The following is a 19,517-nucleotide window of genomic DNA, read 5'->3' as shown; positions in this document are numbered from 1 at the left end:
GGGAACCATTGCAGACTAATAAGATATCAAATGCTATTGAACCGATATGATTTTAAGAATCAAAACGCTTTCATCTATCTTTTATATTTGGCTATATTTGTCATTTTCTATTTATACAGTGAAAACCGACTTTTTTCACTAACAAACCGGTTTTCGAATTCCATAATTTTCGCCAGAAAACTGTTTTTTAAAACTGGTTTTTGAAAACCGACAAACCCTAGTAGGTACTTATAATATTAGAAAATGTTATAGGTTGATTAATTTTGTACAAATTTGTCAAATATTTCATTAGTATTAATATATACACTGTATATATAATTATACAGTGTATACAATATATACACTGGTATAAAAATCTAAATTATTATATAAAAAACTCTTCTGGGAACCATTGCAGACTGATAAGATATCAAATGCTATTGAACCGATATGATTTCAAAAATCAAAACGCTTTCATCTATCTTTTATATTTGGCTATATTTGTCATTTTTTATTTATACAGTGAAAACCGACTTTTTTCACTAAAAACCGGTTTTCAAATTTCATAATTTTCGCCAAAAAAACGGTTTTTGAAAACCGACAAACCCTAAAGCGAAAACAATGAAAGGTGCAAAGAATAGTTCATAAAATCAACTAGTTTATTAAAATGGATAAATTAATAATTAAATTCAAGTTACTTCTTCAAGAAGGAGTCACACTGATTTAAATTAAGGGGCACAACTAGTGTGAAATTTTCAAAATAACGAATTTTCAATTTTTCCATATTTCGATAGGTTATATTAGGTTGTCAAATATCTCCCTTCCGCTTTTTTGCTTTTGGTTTATAATACAAAAAGGCGGAAGGGAGATATTTGCCAACCTAATATTTTTATATACAATTTTTAGTATTTTTTCCCAAGTATTTTTTTTCCACTTCGGATAAAACTATAATTTATTTTTAGGCTAAAATTAATACAATAACTGCCACGAGCGTGTCCTTCGACATTATGGGTCCTGGTGACAATGATGGTATGCCGATTTTGGGATATGTTTGCCAATACAAACCAGAAAGAGAGTTAGATTGGAGAGGTGCAAGGAATGCTACATGGAGTGCTGAATCTAGTTATACGATAGACGGTTTGGTGCCGGAGACTATTTACCATTTTAGATTTGCTGCCACAAATGCTGTTGGCCCTGGACCTTATAGCAATAATATTGCACAGGCTACGCCTAGGAGATCGCCGCCAGAAGAACCAAAGTAAGAGAAAAAACTTTTGATTCCTAATTAGGGTTTATACAAAAACCGACATTTTAGAAAACCGGTTTTCGAATTTTAATTTTACTAAAAAACCGGTTTTAACCGGTTTTCGAATTTTATATAGAAAATAAATTTTTGCTCGAATAACCTGTTATTTATCCGCAAATTTAGTGTGATTTTGAGCAGTATTCGACTGAATTTATTTATTGTTCAATTTTATGGATAGTAAACAAAATTATTTTAATTTTAATTAGTAAAACTGAAAAATAATAGTTTATCGTGATTAAATAACTTCAACCCATAGCGGCTAAATAAGGAGCATATTATTTATGTGACTCCTCTCTCTTAAGGGGAGTCAACAAAACATATAATTATTAATATATAAAGAATCTGTATTTTTTTTGGGAGAAAGATTATTTTTCTCTTTTTTTTTAGTACACACATACAATCATATCGTATACATATTGTAAACTATATTTATCATATATATTAAAAACATATTTCTCATATAAAATGCCCACAGGTAAAAAAGTATGTACAAAAGGCAACACTGAAAAATGTATTTTAAATATTGAAATAAATACTTTTGTCTGTCTGTCTAAATAACTTTGAAAATAATTATTCGTTATTTTTGCATCATTTTCACATATAAGAATGAAAATATTTTTATGATAGTGAAAGGAAAGTTTTCGAATGACTAAAAATAATACATTTAAAAAAAAAATTCATTAAATTAACAAAAAAAAAATATTAGATACATGTTGATACATACTTGTTAATATCAATTTTAGTTTTAAAAACATTTAAGCTAAACTCGCGTATTTTCTGTTCCGAGCAATTTTAATTAATTAATTTTAAACATTCTAATTGTTTTTTTGTTTAATAAAATATGATTTAAAAAAACTGAGAACGTCTATCGAATTGTTACTTAGACGTGTCCTTTATTGTTTACTCACAAAATTTTCTTAAATAGAAAATACTCTCATACTTGCGACCAAATTATGCTTAATTATTTTTAAAGCCTGATATAATAATTTTGAGTTTCTTGTTCTTTAATTTGTGACTTCTAGGGTTTAAAACTCATTTTTTTTAAGTTTGAGTAGAGGAAGTTACTTCAAGAAGAAGTCACACTGATTTAAATTAATATATACACTGGTATAAAAATCTAAATTAATATGAACAAAACCTTTCTGGGAACTATTGCAGACTGATAAGATATCAAATGCTATTGAACCGATATGATTTCAAGAATGAAGACGCTTTCATCTATCTTTTATATTTGGCTATATTTGTCATTTTCCATTTGTACAGTGAAAACCGACTTTTTTCACTAAAAAACCGGTTTTCGAATTCGATAATTTTCGCCAAAAAAACGGTTTTTAAAACCGGTTTTTGAAAACCGACAAACCCTATTTCTAATCAACTTTTAGATACAAGAGGACAAGATTTGTGTCGAATTTTTACGAATATTTTTTGTATCCTTTCAGACTTTTAGTTGGTGTTTCAAACGAAGTCGATGGAGGAATTGTAACATCGCCATACGCCGATCATTATGAATTAAGGTGGAAGATACCTGCAGACAACGGCGAACCTATCGACTACTACCAATTGAGATACTGCCCAGTAAGTCACCAAATCTATTAAAAATCTTATATGAACTGATTTTTAACTTCCCGAAGGAGAAGTTTGTTTTTATCAAAAAATCCGACTTGCTAATTTTATGTTTTCTCGACGTTTCAAGCCATTCTGAATCGAATGAGACCAAATTTGAAAAAAGTATGAGTGTGTGTTTGTGTGTGTGTGTGTGAACAGATTTTTTGCCGTAAATTGACGTTTTCTCCAAAACGGCTGGACCGATTTCAAAAATTTAAAAGCCATTCGATGTATCTGTATGAGGACTAGCGTTTCTGACAATTTCTGAGTTTTGTACGACGATCGGCCTGGCCGTTTCTTTGTAAATCGCAGAGAAGTGAAAAATTTTTGAAATCTGAATCGATTTTGAAAATTCATAAAACGTTCGATAGATATTGGTTGGGAATCGTGCTGATTAGTTTTTGGTAGAGATCGGCCGGGCCGTTTTCTTGTAATAAAGTTTTTTAATAAAAAATTTCGACGATTTTTATGATTAATTTTTTGGAGGTAGTTACCATAGTCTTCTAGATCATACTAAAATATTACGGTCCTACGACAAGTCGTTAAATTTTAATATATCGTCAAAGTTTGCAGAAATTAGTGTCATTTTTTTGGCGTTTGTCAAAATTATAACTTTCATCGACGATTGCACAAAAACGCCTGAACCGATTTCAAAAATTTAAAAGACAATCGATGTATTTTAATGTGGACTATCTTTTGTCAGTTTTGTGCAGCGATAAAATGAATTAATTTATGAGTGATTAAAAGTATTCCGGGTGGATTCATTACACATAATTGAAAACGAACGAACACTCTATCGTTATACCAAGTAAATCATCTAATTTTAATTTTAACAAACGTAAAAAAAACTACTCATTTTCTCAACTTTGATAAATTTTTAAAATTTAATTACTTGTCGTAAGGCCGTAATATATCAGTAAGTTCTATAAGAGAGTTAATTACAAGAAAACGGCTTGGTAGATTTTCACCTAAAACTAATCAGTATCATTCCCAACTAATATCTTTCGAACTGTTTTTGATTTTTTAAAATCGATTCGGTAGAATGAGCTTAAATGTGGACGAAAAGTTTAACACTTTTTTACAAATTGCAAAGAAACGGCTCGGTCGATCGTCGCACAAAACTGAGAAACGATAATCCTCATCAAGATACATCAAATGCTTTTTAAATATCTGAAATCGGTTCAGGCGTTTTTGAGCAAACGTCGATGAAAGTTCTAATTTTGACAAATGCCAAAAAGACCATACTAATTTTTCCAAACTTTGACGAATTTTTAAAGCTGAACGAGTGGCCGTAGGGCGGTAATATTTTAGTATGATCTAGAAGACTATGGTATATACCGTCAAAAACAAAATCGTGAATATCTTCGATTTTTTTTAAAAAACTTTATTACAAGAAAACGGCCCGGCCGATTTCTACCAAAAACTAATCAGGTCGATTCCCAACCAATATGTTTCGAACAGTTTTTGAATTTTCAAAATCGATTCAGAATTGCGGGCTAAAATGTGCACGAAAAATTTTTCACTTTTCTGCGATTTATAAAGAAACGGCTTGGCCGATCGCCGCGCAAAACTGACAAACAATAGTCCTCATCGAGATACATCGAATGATTTATAAATTTTTGAAATCGGTCCAGCCGTTTTTGAAAACATGTCGATTTACGGCAAAAAATCTGATCACACACACACATACTTTTTCCTAACCAAATATATACACCAAATGTTGGTCTCATTCGATTCAGAATGGCTTGAAACGTCGAGAAAACATAAAATTAGCGAATCGGATTTTTTGATGAAAACATAAACTTCTCCTTCGGGAAGTTAAAAAAGGGCTAATATTATTTATCATTCCATTTTTGATTTCTCAATCAATTTCAAATCCAAAACGATTTACGGCAAAAAATGTGTTCACACACACACACACACATACTTTTTTCAAATGTTGGTCTCATTCGATTCAGGATGGCTTGAAACGTCGAGAAAACATAAAATTAGCGAATCGGATTTTTTGATGAAAACATAAACTTTTCCTTCGGGAAGTTAAAAAAAGGGCTAATATTATTTATCATTCTATTTTTGATTTCTCATCAATATGTCATCTATATTTTTTCCCCCAGGTTCAGAGACAAAACGGAGCCTGGACCGAGCTAGACTCCTTGTGCAACGCCAGAGAACTTCGAGCCTTCGAGACAACGGCCCACGAACTCAACGACCTTTTGGCAGATTCTCACTACAAGGTGGAATTAAGGGCTCACAACGCCCTTGGAGATTCACCACCGGCTCAAATTCTGCTGAAGACTGCTCGAGGTGAGTTTGATGGGGAGGATTTTTATTCGAATAGCAATAATGATAGCGATAGGGTTAAATATAAGAACGCTGGCAGATTGTTTTATAGGGGAAGTGCTGGTTTGGTTGAGATTTCTGTGTGGTTGATTGGATTGGGAGCTGGTGTGATTGTGGTTGATAATTGGATGTAAAAAATTAAACCGGGATAAAACCCTTTATCTAGCTATCGTTCTTGGTGTGCCTTGAGATATTTTTACCAAATTTATAATAAAAAATGGCAATTACTAAAAATGCAAAGTATGGTGCGTTTGTGGTGCATGTAGATGGTGCACATATTGGTACAATTTAAACAATTTATTGCGATTTACCATAAAAGTTCCTTGAAGTGCACTGATCTAATTTAACAAAATTTTCCTTAAAACGACGACAACCACAAACAATATAAACAAAATTTTTTTTGGCATCTAAATTTGTCTAACCAAGAGATTTTTATTAGAATCTGACCAGATTCCAGTTGGATTTATACTTTTCTTGTTGGATTCGCGTCTTTTCTTATTGGATTTGTGTCCAATTTTTACCAAAATTGCATTTGCAAGTCCTGAACTTTACAAAATTAGTATGAATGAGACTTACATGATGCAAAATAGTAGTGTTTTACATAAAACCAATATAATATATCATGTGTTCCATCATTTCATGAAAATTTTCATCATTTGGAAGCAAAAAGTAACAACAATGTGGCCAAAAAATGTGTTAAACTTTTGGAATTCAATTCAAACAGTAAACTTTGTTGAAAAATCTTTACTGTTCAGGTTTTTTCTGTGAGGAAGTAGAAAAAAAACTAAAAGCACCAGAATTGATGAAATTGGTAACCCAGAATTTTGTTGGATAATTGAAGTAATGTTTGATTTTTTATGCGTTTGTGTCAAATAATTGGGTTTAGCATTTTTGGAAATATAAAAATTAACTAGTGGTGTATGGCATCGTGCTTTAAGGCAAATTGCTGTAACTTCCCGTACCTTAATGAAATATTCAAGAAATTTTAAACGGTTTCAAATATATTATTACAAATACTGTAACTTTCATTATTTTTGCTATCTTATTGTTATATCTGAGCAAATCAAATGTAAATCATAAATCAATTTATCTCCAGAACATTAACAATCGTCATTTCATTTCGAATTCAATTTCAAAAAAAAAAATAGTTGCTAATTTGCATAAAATTGGAAAAGTGCTCCCGTATAGTCACAGTCTAAACGCATTTGCAAATAATTCTGTGCGACATTTTCACTTATACTGTGCTTAGCTTGGCGGCATTTTCACATTTTTCAATAGTTTTCACAAAATTGGAATTTTGCTCCAGTATATAAACAGTCTAAACGCACTTGGGTAAACATTTGTACCAGAGTGGCGCTTAGACTATGCTTAGCCCGGGTAATTTTTTTGAATTTTTAATCCAAAATTACAAAAATATTCTGTGGAAAATAAAAAAAAGATGTAATAATTTTTTATCCGCAGAAGCAATTGTTCTGTCAATACAAGCAGAAAGTTTTTTAGATCATTTAAATCGGACGCTTAGTTTTCTCAAAAACTGCCATTTTTGCACATTTAGCTCTGTATTTTCGAAATAACGGGACCTGTCTTTGCCAAAAACTAATCACCTCTTATCCTAATCATTACGAACTGAATGTTTTTTGGATCATACAAATCGGATGATCCGTACTCTCAAAAACTCGATTTTTATTTTCTGCACTCTTTGCTCCATATCTCCGTAACGGCTGGACCTGCCTTTGCCAAAAACTAATCAGCACAACTCCCTATTAATAGGGATCGAATGTTTTTTAAACCATTCAAATCGGTTGATCCGTGCGCCCGAAAACGTGGACGAAAAAATGCGGACATACCAAACACACACACACACATCCATTTAGTTTCTGAGGTATGCCAGTAAAATGTTCAGAAACCTTCAAAACGCCAAGAAATGCAAAAATTTTCATTTTCGATTTTCGGCCCATTACTATAACTACCCTACGGGAAGTTAAAAAAAATTGTGAACGTTTTGAAAGTGGAAACATCAATATTTCTTTATTATTGGCCATTTTACAAGTTATAGTTTAATAGCCTTAATTAGATTAGGACGTTCTTCTTAAATTTTTAAAAGCCAAATCAAGTAGTTGATGTCTTTATTGATATTACTAAAATGCTTTTATTAAAAAAATTGCTAGAGTGAACCAATTTTGTTTCCAAAATTACATTGGATGTTCTAACCATTACTCTTTTGGACGCAATGTTGATACTTCTGCTAAAACTACCATTTTTTTCTAATTGTGAATTAATTGCAAAAGTTTGCAATTTATCATCCCATAAAAACAACTTCCTTTCAAGTTGTTTATCTACATCCTATTTTTTTCCACCACTGCTGCCGCAGGTGTGTATTATGGAAGTTCAACATCTGGTGCAACTATTCAACATCAGGATGTCGACATCAGGATTTATGGATTTATACTTTTAACATCGATTTTAAAATTTGCGATTAAATCATAATGCAATATAAATATAGCAAATATATTTTATTTATTTATTTTACTAGAATTTTAAATTTTTTGTAACTTTGTGCACCAATGTTCACTGCCATCGCGACACATATCAAGGAGACCAAAATAATTTTGTAATTGACACTAAATATCATTTTTTTGATGCACACTTTTTAGTTTTGGACAAGGAATTTTATAAATTGACACGATAAATTTTTATTTTTTGATTATAAGGTTTTTTTGGACATTGCACTTTCATGTTTTGGATGTTTGTTTAGGAAGCATGTGATGTGATTGTTGATTTTAGATCTTTTTGGTTTTGTTTAGGAGAATTTATATATATATATATATATATATATATATATATATATATACAATTTGATATGAATGTTGTTTACATGTCTCATAATAGTTTTAGTCTCTGAATTTTTGTTATCACCTATAATTTCAAAAAATATTTTCTCATCCTTAGAATAGTTTATAATTTTCTACTAAAACCAAAAAATAAGGTTTTACCAAATCTAATAAGGTTTTACCAAACCTAATAAGGTTTTAAATTCGATGCCAGTGAAGCTAGTTTTATTTTATGTTAAATTTATAATTTAATATATATAAATATTAATAATTTAATTAAGATAATCCGTTTGAATTGTTTTGTGTGTTACATGAAAAGTGTAAGTATATTTTTTTGTGTTTTGTCTAAAAAATTTGGGCATGAAAATTGGATGGAACCCATATTAGCCAAATGTACTAGTTATGCATTTATTGTTTATATTATACACAGTTTTGGAACCTTTGGTGTATGATGTACTAGACAAGTTTGTTAAAAATTAAATTTTGTACAAATTTTTCTAATGGTGGAAAACTCTAGGGCTACTCGGTGTACTTCAAAATCGACTTTTTGGAATTTCAAGTACAACTATGATTGGTCCAAGATCTTTCACAGATTTAGAACCTTTGGTTTAATGTGAATGATGTTTTAGACAAATTTGTTTAGAATTAAATTTTGTACAAATTTTTCTAATTGTGAAAAATTCTAGGGCAACTCTGTATACTTCGAAATTGATTTTGAAATTAGATTTTGAAAATTTAGTTTTTACATTTCAAGTTTAACTCCGAAGTTTTGCCTAAGTGCATGACAATTATATATTTGCCATAATTTCTAAACCACTCGATTAATATAATTGGGGTATTAGAAAAGTTTATTGAAAATTTAATAATCAAAAACTTTTTTTAATATTTTGGAAACCTACAGCAACTCGGTATACTTTTAAATCTAAATTGAAAATCAACTTTTTGCATTTCAAGTACAACTATGATTGGTTCTATTGGTTTTGCTCGAGCGCATCACTTTTTAATATTTTTTGTAACTTCTAAACTACTCGATTTATATAATTGGAGTATAAGAGAAGTTTATTTAAAATATAATAATAAACAACATTTTTTAATATTTTGAGGACCTACAGCTACTCGGTATACTCTTACAACTAAATTGAAAATCAACTTTTGCGGAATTTCAAGTACAACTGTGATTAGTTCGATTGGTTTTGCTTGAGTGCATCACTTTTTAATATTTATTGTAACTTTTAAACCACTCGATTAATATACATGGAGTATTAAAAAAGTTTATTTAAAATTCAACAAAGAACAACTTTTACTAATATTTTGGTGATCTACAGCAACTCGGTATACTTTTAAATCTAAATTGAAAATCAACTTTTTGGAATTTCAAGTACAACTGTGATTGGTTCCATTGGTTTTACTTGAGTGCATCACTTTTTAATATATTTTGTAACTTTTAAACCATTTGTTTAATATGAATGATGTATTAAGAAAATTTTTACGTTATTAAATAACAAATATTTTTTTCTAATCCAAAAGTTCCTAAAACATTTTGGTATACTTTTAAAAACCGTCGAAAACAAGTTTCAAGAAATTTTTTGAGCACGTGCATGGTTTTGCTAAAATATTTATATCTTCCAAACTATTTATGCGAGATAAATAATATATTAGAAAAAATTGTACAAAATTGAATTCTCTACAATATTGTCTAATATCATAACACCATATAACAACTCGGTATACCCAAAAATCACAAAACAGAACAAAAAAATTTTCGACCTGGGCTAATATAGGTTTATGTTACGTGTAACATTATACTTCAATACGTTTTTTGTTTTTAATAATTTAATATTTTTATTACTAGTGCGTGTACGCTTCAGCCAAATTTTAAATATTTTAATATTTTATTAAAGGCTCTCTATTTTTCAAAAAAAAAAATTAAAAATTTTATTTCTGGGCGTGCATGACGTAAAAAAATTTGTGCTTAATGATTGTACATGTCTTAGTTAGTTTTATTATTATTATTATTAAATATTATATTAAGATATTATAAAATTATATTTTTTTGAAAAATATATAAGAGCATGTTGAAGATGTTTTAGGGTGCGAATAGTTAAAATATTGTATTTAATATGATATTTTATTTAAAATTTTGCATTTTGTATGTGGTTAATTCGTACCCTAAATTTGGTTTCATATAAATGTTATTTGTGAGATGTATATTTTTTGATAGGTTTGTTTACACTGGCATGTTTTTTTGCAAAAATATTTTTTAAAAGGGGTTTTACAGAATGTAGCTTTGGGGGTTGCAACTACAATTTGCACAATTAAATTATTTGCAAGACTCGGTTATGATTATATATATATTTTTTTAAAATTGAGGTCTAAGTTGTGGTTGTTCCAGAGTCTCAATTTGATTCAGTTTAGCCTCAATTTTTATTTGAATAAATAGAATTAATTGTAATGTCTAAAATCCAAATTTTAGGCTGTCAATAATAGATTGTCCTAATTTTTAATTCAATGTTAAACAATTATGTTTTTAGGTTGTTCTAAATTTTTCCTATTTCAATTACATATTCTATTCCTATTTTAGGTACTCCCAATTTTGTTCTGACAGAGACTATCCCCATTTGTTTTACAATTCTTTTAAATCCATTTTAGTTGTTGACCAACTTTTTTGGTATCAATTTTATTCGGTGGAAATTTTGTTATAATTTTCTACTCAAATTGTCCAAAATTCATGCTGTTCAAAGTTTAAGGCAGTCCTATTTTTATGTTATCTTAATTTTTGTACATACCCACTTTTCTTAAAATTCTAATTAATAATTATGAGTTGTCCTAACTTTGTGTTTCAACTTTAATCTATAACATTTTTGTTTTTTTGTTATTTTACACTTTATTGATTTTTTTAGCCTTAAATTTATTTTTAGCCAATCTTTGGCCAATCCAAAAAATTTTAGCAATTATTTTAGGTTGTCTTGATTTTAAACAGTACTTTTTTATTTCAATTTATTTTAAACTAAATGTAAGTTGTCCCAAATTTAGGATATTTGAATTATATACTGGCCTAATTTTTACGGCTCTCAAATTTTAGGTTCGTTCAAATTTAAGGGCTTTCCCATTTTATTTTGATCTAGGGCTCAAATTTATGATTGCCAAATTTTATTCTCAATTTTATTCCAAGGTCCAAGTCTTAGGACTTCTCAATTTCATTCTTATGTCACTTAAATTTTATTCTGATCTTATTTTAAGGCTGTGTCATATTTAAGGTCTTAATTTTTTCAACAAATTTCTGTTCAGGCTGTTCAAAGTTTAAATTTGCCCAAGTTTATTATGATATATTATCAAGTTGTCTGAAATTGAGGATGCCTTGAGCATTGTAGGCTTTATCTTTATTTTTTCAGTTTTAATGTGAAATTTAGGTTGTCCAAAATTTCTTCAGCCTCAATATTGGACTGTCTTGTCAATATTTAAAGGCTGTTTCAAATTTAAGGTCTTAGTTTTTTCCATAAAATTTTGCCCAATTTTATTATGATCTGATATTAAGTTGTCTGAATTTGAGGATGCCTTGAGGATTTTAGGCTTTATCTTTATTTTTGTCAGTTTTAAATCTAAATCTTAGGTTGTCCAAAATTTTTTCAGTCTTAGTATAACATTGTCTTATCAATCTTCAATCTTGCGGTATTCTTATTTTAATCTGTTGAAAATTTAAGGCTGTTCTTTTTTCGTTTTATTCTGAAGTAATGTTAGGATTTCCAATGTTTTTATTCAGTCTCAATTTTAGGATACTCTAATTTCAATCTAATATAATTCTAGAATGTCCTAATTATCGACTGTCGAAATTTGAGGCTTCCGCAGTCTTATTTTTAGCTAATTTTAAGCTTTCCAAAGACTATTTACTTCCAAATTTAGCTTGTTAAAGTTTTGTTTACCAATATTGGCCTAATACGACTTCTGGTTGTCTTAATTTTCTTTTATCTAAATTATAGCCATCATAATTTCATCTTGCCTCAATTTTGTTGACAAAAATAGAATTTGTATCTCACAATTTTAGGTCGTCCTAATTTTAAGATGATCTGATTTTAAGCTAACCCAAAAATATTTTAATTTAATATTAGGCTGTCTTGTATTTGAGTTCTTGAATGTTATATCGATCTAATATTAGACTGTCTTGAAAATATTTATATATTTTGAACAGTTAATCTTCAGACAACCTCAATTTTAAACTTTGCCTAATTTTAGGCCCACTAAATATTTTAAATTAAAATTGATATCCAATTCCAATTTATAGCCAATAATATTTTTGTCTCACATTTTTATCACGACTCCAGGTTGTCCTAATTTTAGGATGTTCTGATTTTAGGCTGTCCCAAAAATATTCCAATTTAATATTAGGCTGTCTTGATTTTTGACTTCTCGAATTTTATATTGAGCTAATATTAGACTGTCTTGGAAAAGTCTATAAATTTTGAATAGTTAAACTTTAGACAACCTTAATTTTAGATTTTTTCCAAATTTAGGCTCATCAAGCATTTTGAATTAAAATTGAACCTAAAATTTTAGATAATTAATTAGAATATCAAAATTAAGTTATTCTAATTGGAACTTTAACATTCTTATTAGAATCAGCATTATTTTGGAATTCTTTTTTGGAATTCTTTGTTTTGAGGCTTGGGCCTATTTGTGGATTTTTTAGATTTTTTAGATTTTTGACAAATGGACAACTTTTGTTTGATAAAAATCTTAAATGCATTTAATCCAGGGCTGCATTCTGCACAATATATATATATATATATATATATATATATATATATATATATATATATATATGGGTTTAGATGTTAGCTGGCATATTTATTTTAGTGGGTCTTGAAATTAAAAGTAGCATGTGATGTTAGCTAACATCTCCAAATAAATTTATACATTTTTGTTTTTACATTATATAATTATATATATATATATAATTATAATTATAAATTTTAGTTTTTTACTGAACAACAAATACATTAAAACATGCTAAAAACATTTTAAATTTTTATTAAAAATATATCGGACAATAATATCGAGTCAAAAATACATTTTTTTGACTCTACTCATTTACGTAATGGTGCGAAATATAAATATAAATATAGATAAAATTTAATAAATTTGATAAATTAATTACTTAGATAGTAAATGTCGTTTTTGAAATAAAATATAAATGTTGAAATGTGGTGGCACTTGTTATAAAAAAAAATGGTGCATGATATGAGGACAAGTAAAAAAAATTATATATATATATATATATATATATATATATATGTCTAAATTTGCATGTAAATTTTTTACTATTTTTAATTGTCATCATAAAATTTTAAATCCTCAGTGTCACCACATAAAGTTGTAATAATTTTGTAAAAAAAAAATAAACGTGTTGTTGCTAGTAGATCAAATTTTATAAATTTTGTGTTCGAAAATTTTCAAACTTAATCGTATCGCAAGATGTATATATTTAAAATAATTAATTAAATTAATTATAATATTATTAAGTATTGCAATAATAAATAATGTTCTGTAAAATTTTAAAGGCTATTTGTTTATTTTGCTTTTGTGAAGTGATAATTTTTTTTTTTTTTTTTGAATGGCTGATGGCTTTTTTGATGGCCAGGTGGACTTTTTGATTTTTGGGAATTGATGTACAAAAAAAATTGATTTTTGAAAATTTGAATCTCACCGCCACCAATTTTTATTATGCAAGCACTCCTTTTAACCTCAAAATGTATTTTCCGTACATTTTGGTAAATTACACAAAATTTTGTTAGACAACCCAAAATTTTTTTGTGTACATCAATTCTACAATACTTATACTAAATTGTCCTACGAAAATTTTTGAAATTTAATTATTATTTTGTTTTGTATTAATTTTAAAAAACTGAATCGTGTGAAGTGTCTGCTATTATGTTGTGTTTCTCAAGATGGATTCTGTGCCTCCTGAATTTTAGGTAATTCGCTTTATAAATTTATTTATAATTAATAAATAAATAAATAAATAGTTTGTCTAATTTATTAACAAATATTAGGCTCGGTCTACATTACATAAGCAGTGCACTTCACGCTTTCTGTTTGATTTAATTTGTATGTAGACTTCACCTAATAGAATAAAATTTTGAGGGTTTTTTAAAAAAAAAATTGGACAAACTATGTAGATATTTATGTTTGTGTATTTGTATAATTATTATTTTTTAAGTTTTGCTTACTAATATTTTGTATGCTTATTTATTTATTTTGTACTGTTTTGTTTGCATGTAGACACTTGAACAATTTAAACGGATTGTATTTATTTATTGTAATTATTTTATAAAAATTTATTTATATTATTTTAAACATTTAAACACACATATACATTTGAAAAATAATAATTTATGAATAATATATTTTTAGGCACGTGATAGAAAGTATCTTATGGAAACCAAAATTTTATGTGCTCATAATATTAAATGGATTATAGAGTATATTCACAATTTACTTAAAAAATGTAGAGAAGTCTTAAAAATGTAGAGAAGATTTTTTTCTAAATTAAATTATGCAGGAATTATTTTTATAAAATGCACAAATAGATATAGAAGTTATTACAATATATAAAAAATATTTACAAAGAAAATTTACTAAATTTTTAGACAGCAAAATTAGACTCAGCAATAAATTATAGAACCAGTACCAGAAAATGTTAAATTTTTTCAAAATCTATTCAGAATTCATTTTTTGCTAAGTAATTTAAAAAAAACTCATATTTTCTTTATCTAATAAAATAACATCTTTTTTATTTTGATGATAAATTAATTTTAAAAAATCTAACTAAATTTTATGAAAAATTAAAATATGCAAATTGTTAACCAATTTACTCTACGTTTAATTAATTAATAGTACTAGAAAATGTTCAAATAATTTTTGCTATTTTTTCAAAGAATTTATTTTTTTCTAATTATTTCTAAGTAATTTTATGAAAAATTCAAATATGCAAATTTGTAACTAATTTACTCTACATTTAATTACTATCAAATTTGAAATTTTATTTCAAAGAATTTATTGCACTAAAATTAAAAAAACAATAATTTCTATATACTAAATTACAGAGATTAATGTTTATTCAGAGTTATATCGTAATTTAATTAAATTTTACAACTTATTGACAAAACTTGTGAAAAACAAGTAATTTTATAAAACACTCATATTTTGCTTATATAATAAAATAACTCTACATTTAATTAATATATAATTTGAAAACAATTTCTTTATACTAAATTATAGAGATATACTTTTCATTCAGAGTTATATCGAAATTTAATTAGTTTTTACAATTTTTTGACGCTATTTGTGAAAAAACAAATAAAAAATCAGATATTTAAATTTATCACAATACTCGATGGCAGTGAATTATGGAATCAAAATTATATTCTATATTTTTCTAAAAACAACAAATAATGCAATATTTTTTAAACTTCTATTTAATTATGATTTTTTTTTAAATTAATTTGTTAAAATTATTTACTAATCATATAAAGACAAGAGACTAATTAATCATAATTTTCAAAAGATGATAAAATTACCACACAAATATTTGTAAGAAGACAAATTAATCACAATTTACAAAAACGATAAAATAGATATTTTTTCGAAAATTATGTAATAAATTATATTCTAGATATTTCTAAAATCTACAAATTATGTAATATTTTTTGAACTTCTATTTAATTATGAATTTTTTTATAGAATTAATTTGTTAAAATTATTTACTAATTTCACAGAATAATGCAATTTACTACACAAATAATTTATAGAAGACAAATTAATCACAATTTACAAAAGATGATAAAATTACCAAACAAAAATCATAGAAGACAAATTAATAAATATTTTTTCGAAAATTATTACTAACGTTTGATAAATCATTATAACTTAATTTACTAAAACTTGCTTAATTTATTTAAGTATCTATTATTAATTTTTAATTTCTTTTACGTTCTCTTCAAAATGTAAAATTTTTGGGTTGAAAAAATCTATATTATGGTTTAAATTAATAATATGTTCGGTTAGCATCGTCTTGAATTGTTTAGGATTTTTTGAGTTATTTTAATGTTGATAAAGACGTTTATACTCAGGTTTTGCTAGTTTCTAAAGCTTTATAGGTCGTTATCTAAAGTTTGAGCTTTTGTCCGAGATATAACAGATTATAAAAAAGTTCAATAGATAATTAATCTGATATACCAAGTTCCTGAGGCGGTCAGGATTAAACTTAGATTTAATTTGTGTAAAAATTGAACTAAGGGTTTCCACAAAATAATGCAATTTACCACACAAATAATTTATAGAAGAAAAATTAATCACAATTTACAAAAGATGATAAAATTACCATACAAATAAATCATAGAAGACAAATTAATAGATATTTTTTCGAAAAGTATTACTAACGTTTAATAAATAATTATAATGTAATCCGACTTGTAAACAATTTTAGTACAACGACTAGTACTACTTTTACCAAAACAAAAACCCCTTTTAATATCGAACGACTTAGAAATCTCGTTTATCAAATTAATTGTCTAGATTGTAATTTAATTTACATAGGAGAAACAAGCCAGAATTTAATGAAACGTTTACAACAACATAAAAACAATTAAAAAAATCCGAGACAATTTAAAACTATGATTGCGGAGCATATTTATACTTTAAAACACAATATGGACTTTTCTAACCCGACTGTACTACAATTCGAACAGAATTTATTCAAACTAACGTTAGTAATACTAGTTAGTATTACTAACGTTTAATAAACAATTATAACTCAATTTACTAAAACGTGCTTAATTTATCACAATTTTATTTAAGTATTTATTATTAATTTATTTATAATTGCTAACAAACCTCATTTAAACGGTGGTTTTCTTATACAAAATCATTTCTGCTTTTTCATTTCCCTGTTTCTGAATTTATTTTAAACATCTAAACTTATAACACACATCTGCATTATTAGATATTTATTTAACAAAAAATTAGGTTGTCAAATATCTCCCTTCCGCTTTTTTGCTCTTGGTTTATAATACAAAAAGGCGGAAGGGAGATATTTGACAACCTATTATATTTCACCATCATACAAAAAAATCTTCTAAATCTCTCATACCCCAACTAATATATGAATCTATCTTTTATTTTTTGCCCAGGGATGGACTCGGTAGTGCGTTCCGAGGGCCCCTCGTTGAGCAGTTCGGCGATCGTCGGAATCGCCGTCGGAGCAGTCGTGCTTCTTTTGCTCTTGGTTGACCTCAGTTGCTACTGCGTTGCCAGGGCCGGACTTTTGGCGGCCGCCTGCCACGCCAGAACAAAACCGACGGACGACGAGGAGGCGGCCAAATTGGGAAGGTGAGTAGGAGGAGGATCGATATAAAAATTTTTGGGGTGGTTGTATAATAAATCCTCATTGGTAAAAGACCTGAAAATTTTTAGTTTATATATATATATATATAATATATATATATATATTGAAGTATTTTGCATTCCAATCGTCGAATAAAAAAAATTATATCCATTCTCTGTTCTCATTTCTCTTTTGTTTCTTACACCCCGCATCCACTCACTCTACCTCACGTGCCGCTTAACCTTGAATTTATTTGTATTTCTATGCACAGCGAGCGAACACGCAATATAAGATAGCAATATGTGCTTCTATAATATCTCTTTTTATTAATTATTATAAGGTATGATGTTCTTTTGCACAAGTTTAGTGTTTAATGAATTTTATTGTGGGAGTAGTAATTAATATGAAAGTATAAACTCAACTTGTATAAAAATATATAAAATTTATTGACTATAAAAATTAATGCTATGAAAATATGACAAGTTCAATTGTTTTTTTCTCTCATGACCAGCCTGCTTGATTCCCACATTATATTTAATTTAAGAAATTTTATATACTGAATGATGGCACACATTGAGTATCGAAACGTTTAATGGAATAAAAAAAATCTATTTTAATCTTTTTTATTCGACGATTGGACTGCATAATACTTCAAATATGTATCAACGTCGACAAAATTATCATATATATATATATATATATATATATATATATATATATATATATATGATTTTGAAGCATTTTTTAATTTTATTATTAAAATTTTATATAAAATATTATAATTTGCTATGAGGATTTGTTAACCACCAATAATTTAGCTTCAACACAAAAATAACATAACATTGACCTTAATCTCATTGTATATATATTATTTAATTTAATTCTTTCACTATCATACATGCTTTTGTATTGTATTTATGACATAAAAATGCTCATCTCATTTACTAATATAAACATACTAATATGAATCATAAATAATTTACTAATAATCTAATAAATGAACTAATTTTGCGAAATCAAGTAAACCATTTTATAAAATTCAAGTATAAAAGTAAATGTATATTAACTAAATGAAAAAGAACTTTTAAAACTTTAAGAAAAATCGAGTAAAATTTAGAATAAACCTTGATTGTAACTGGCAAATAACAAAATAATAATAACAAAAATATTAATTTTAAGGTAAAATAATTGATTTCTTTAGCACGAATAGTAAAATTTAATTAGAGTGAAATTCAAGCTCAATTTTAAAAATAATGTTTATTATCGGTTTAAAGATTTAAACAATCGTTAAGAGCGTACTAATAAAAAAAAATTAAATAACTAAATTAATTAAAACAATTAATTTAATAGCACCAAAATTTAACCACCAAAAATAGCAGAAAATCAAAAAATTTTGGTCAGGGTCTGAAATTTAAGTTAAACTAGGGTAACTAAATGTTTGGCATTATTTAAAATTAAAATATACGTTTTAATATTAAAAGTGTATTTAGTTAACTAACAGTGATAAAATCAGTTTTAAAAAAAATATTAAAAGTCTCAATTTGATAATCAGCCAATAATATTTAGGGTGAAGACTTATTAAAATCTGATGTAGACAAAAATATTTAAGAGCAAAACGGTTAATTAGTGGCATTAACATTATTATACATAAAAATCATCGATAATTAATTTTTTAACAGTTAATTACAAGAAATTGTGCGTTTTTGAGCAAATGTCGATGAAGGGTCTAATTTTGACAAACGCCAAAAAAAACGAAACTAATTTTTGCAAACTTTGACGAATTTTCAAAATTAAACGACTTGTCATAGGGCCGTAATATTTTAGTATGATCTATAAGACTATGGTATCTACCGTCGAGAAAAAAAATTTACACTTTATTACAAGAAAACGGCCCGGCCGATCTTTACCAAAAATTAATCAGCATGATTCCCAACCAATATCTATCGAACGATTTTTGAATTTTCAAAATCGATTCAGAATTGCGGGCTAAAACGTGGACGACCAATTTTCCATTTTTATGCTATTTACGAAGAAACGGTTCGGCTGATCGTCGCGCAAAACTGAAAAACAATAGTCC

The 19,517-nt window shown here is 27.2% G+C and overlaps 2 protein-coding genes across 2 annotated transcripts in view; both read left to right on the top strand.

Annotated features, from left to right (window-relative positions):
• Positions 1–17,454, top strand: part of LOC113389001 (fasciclin-2-like) — a 621,753-nt gene extending 604,299 nt beyond the window's left edge. Inside the window, exons 9-12 of the mRNA XM_026626031.1 lie at positions 942–1,237; positions 2,725–2,860; positions 5,005–5,194; positions 17,247–17,454. Coding sequence (XP_026481816.1) covers positions 942–1,237; positions 2,725–2,860; positions 5,005–5,194; positions 17,247–17,449 — 825 coding nt within the window. The 3' untranslated portion in view covers positions 17,450–17,454. The remainder of the gene's footprint in view (positions 1–941; positions 1,238–2,724; positions 2,861–5,004; positions 5,195–17,246) is intronic.
• The window catches only part of LOC113389002 (fasciclin-2-like), a gene marked incomplete at its 3' end in the record, with an annotated part of 39,962 nt that overhangs the window by 3,088 nt on the left and 17,357 nt on the right, over positions 1–19,517 (top strand).

This window comes from Ctenocephalides felis, unplaced genomic scaffold (assembly GCF_003426905.1).
Source record: "Ctenocephalides felis isolate EL2017-DRISC unplaced genomic scaffold, ASM342690v1 CF-g0.4_SCAFFOLD_03573, whole genome shotgun sequence".
Taxonomy (NCBI): domain Eukaryota; kingdom Metazoa; phylum Arthropoda; class Insecta; order Siphonaptera; family Pulicidae; genus Ctenocephalides; species Ctenocephalides felis.
The sequence above is the reverse complement of the archived record's forward strand: the minus strand, read 5'-3'. Positions and strand labels throughout refer to the sequence as shown.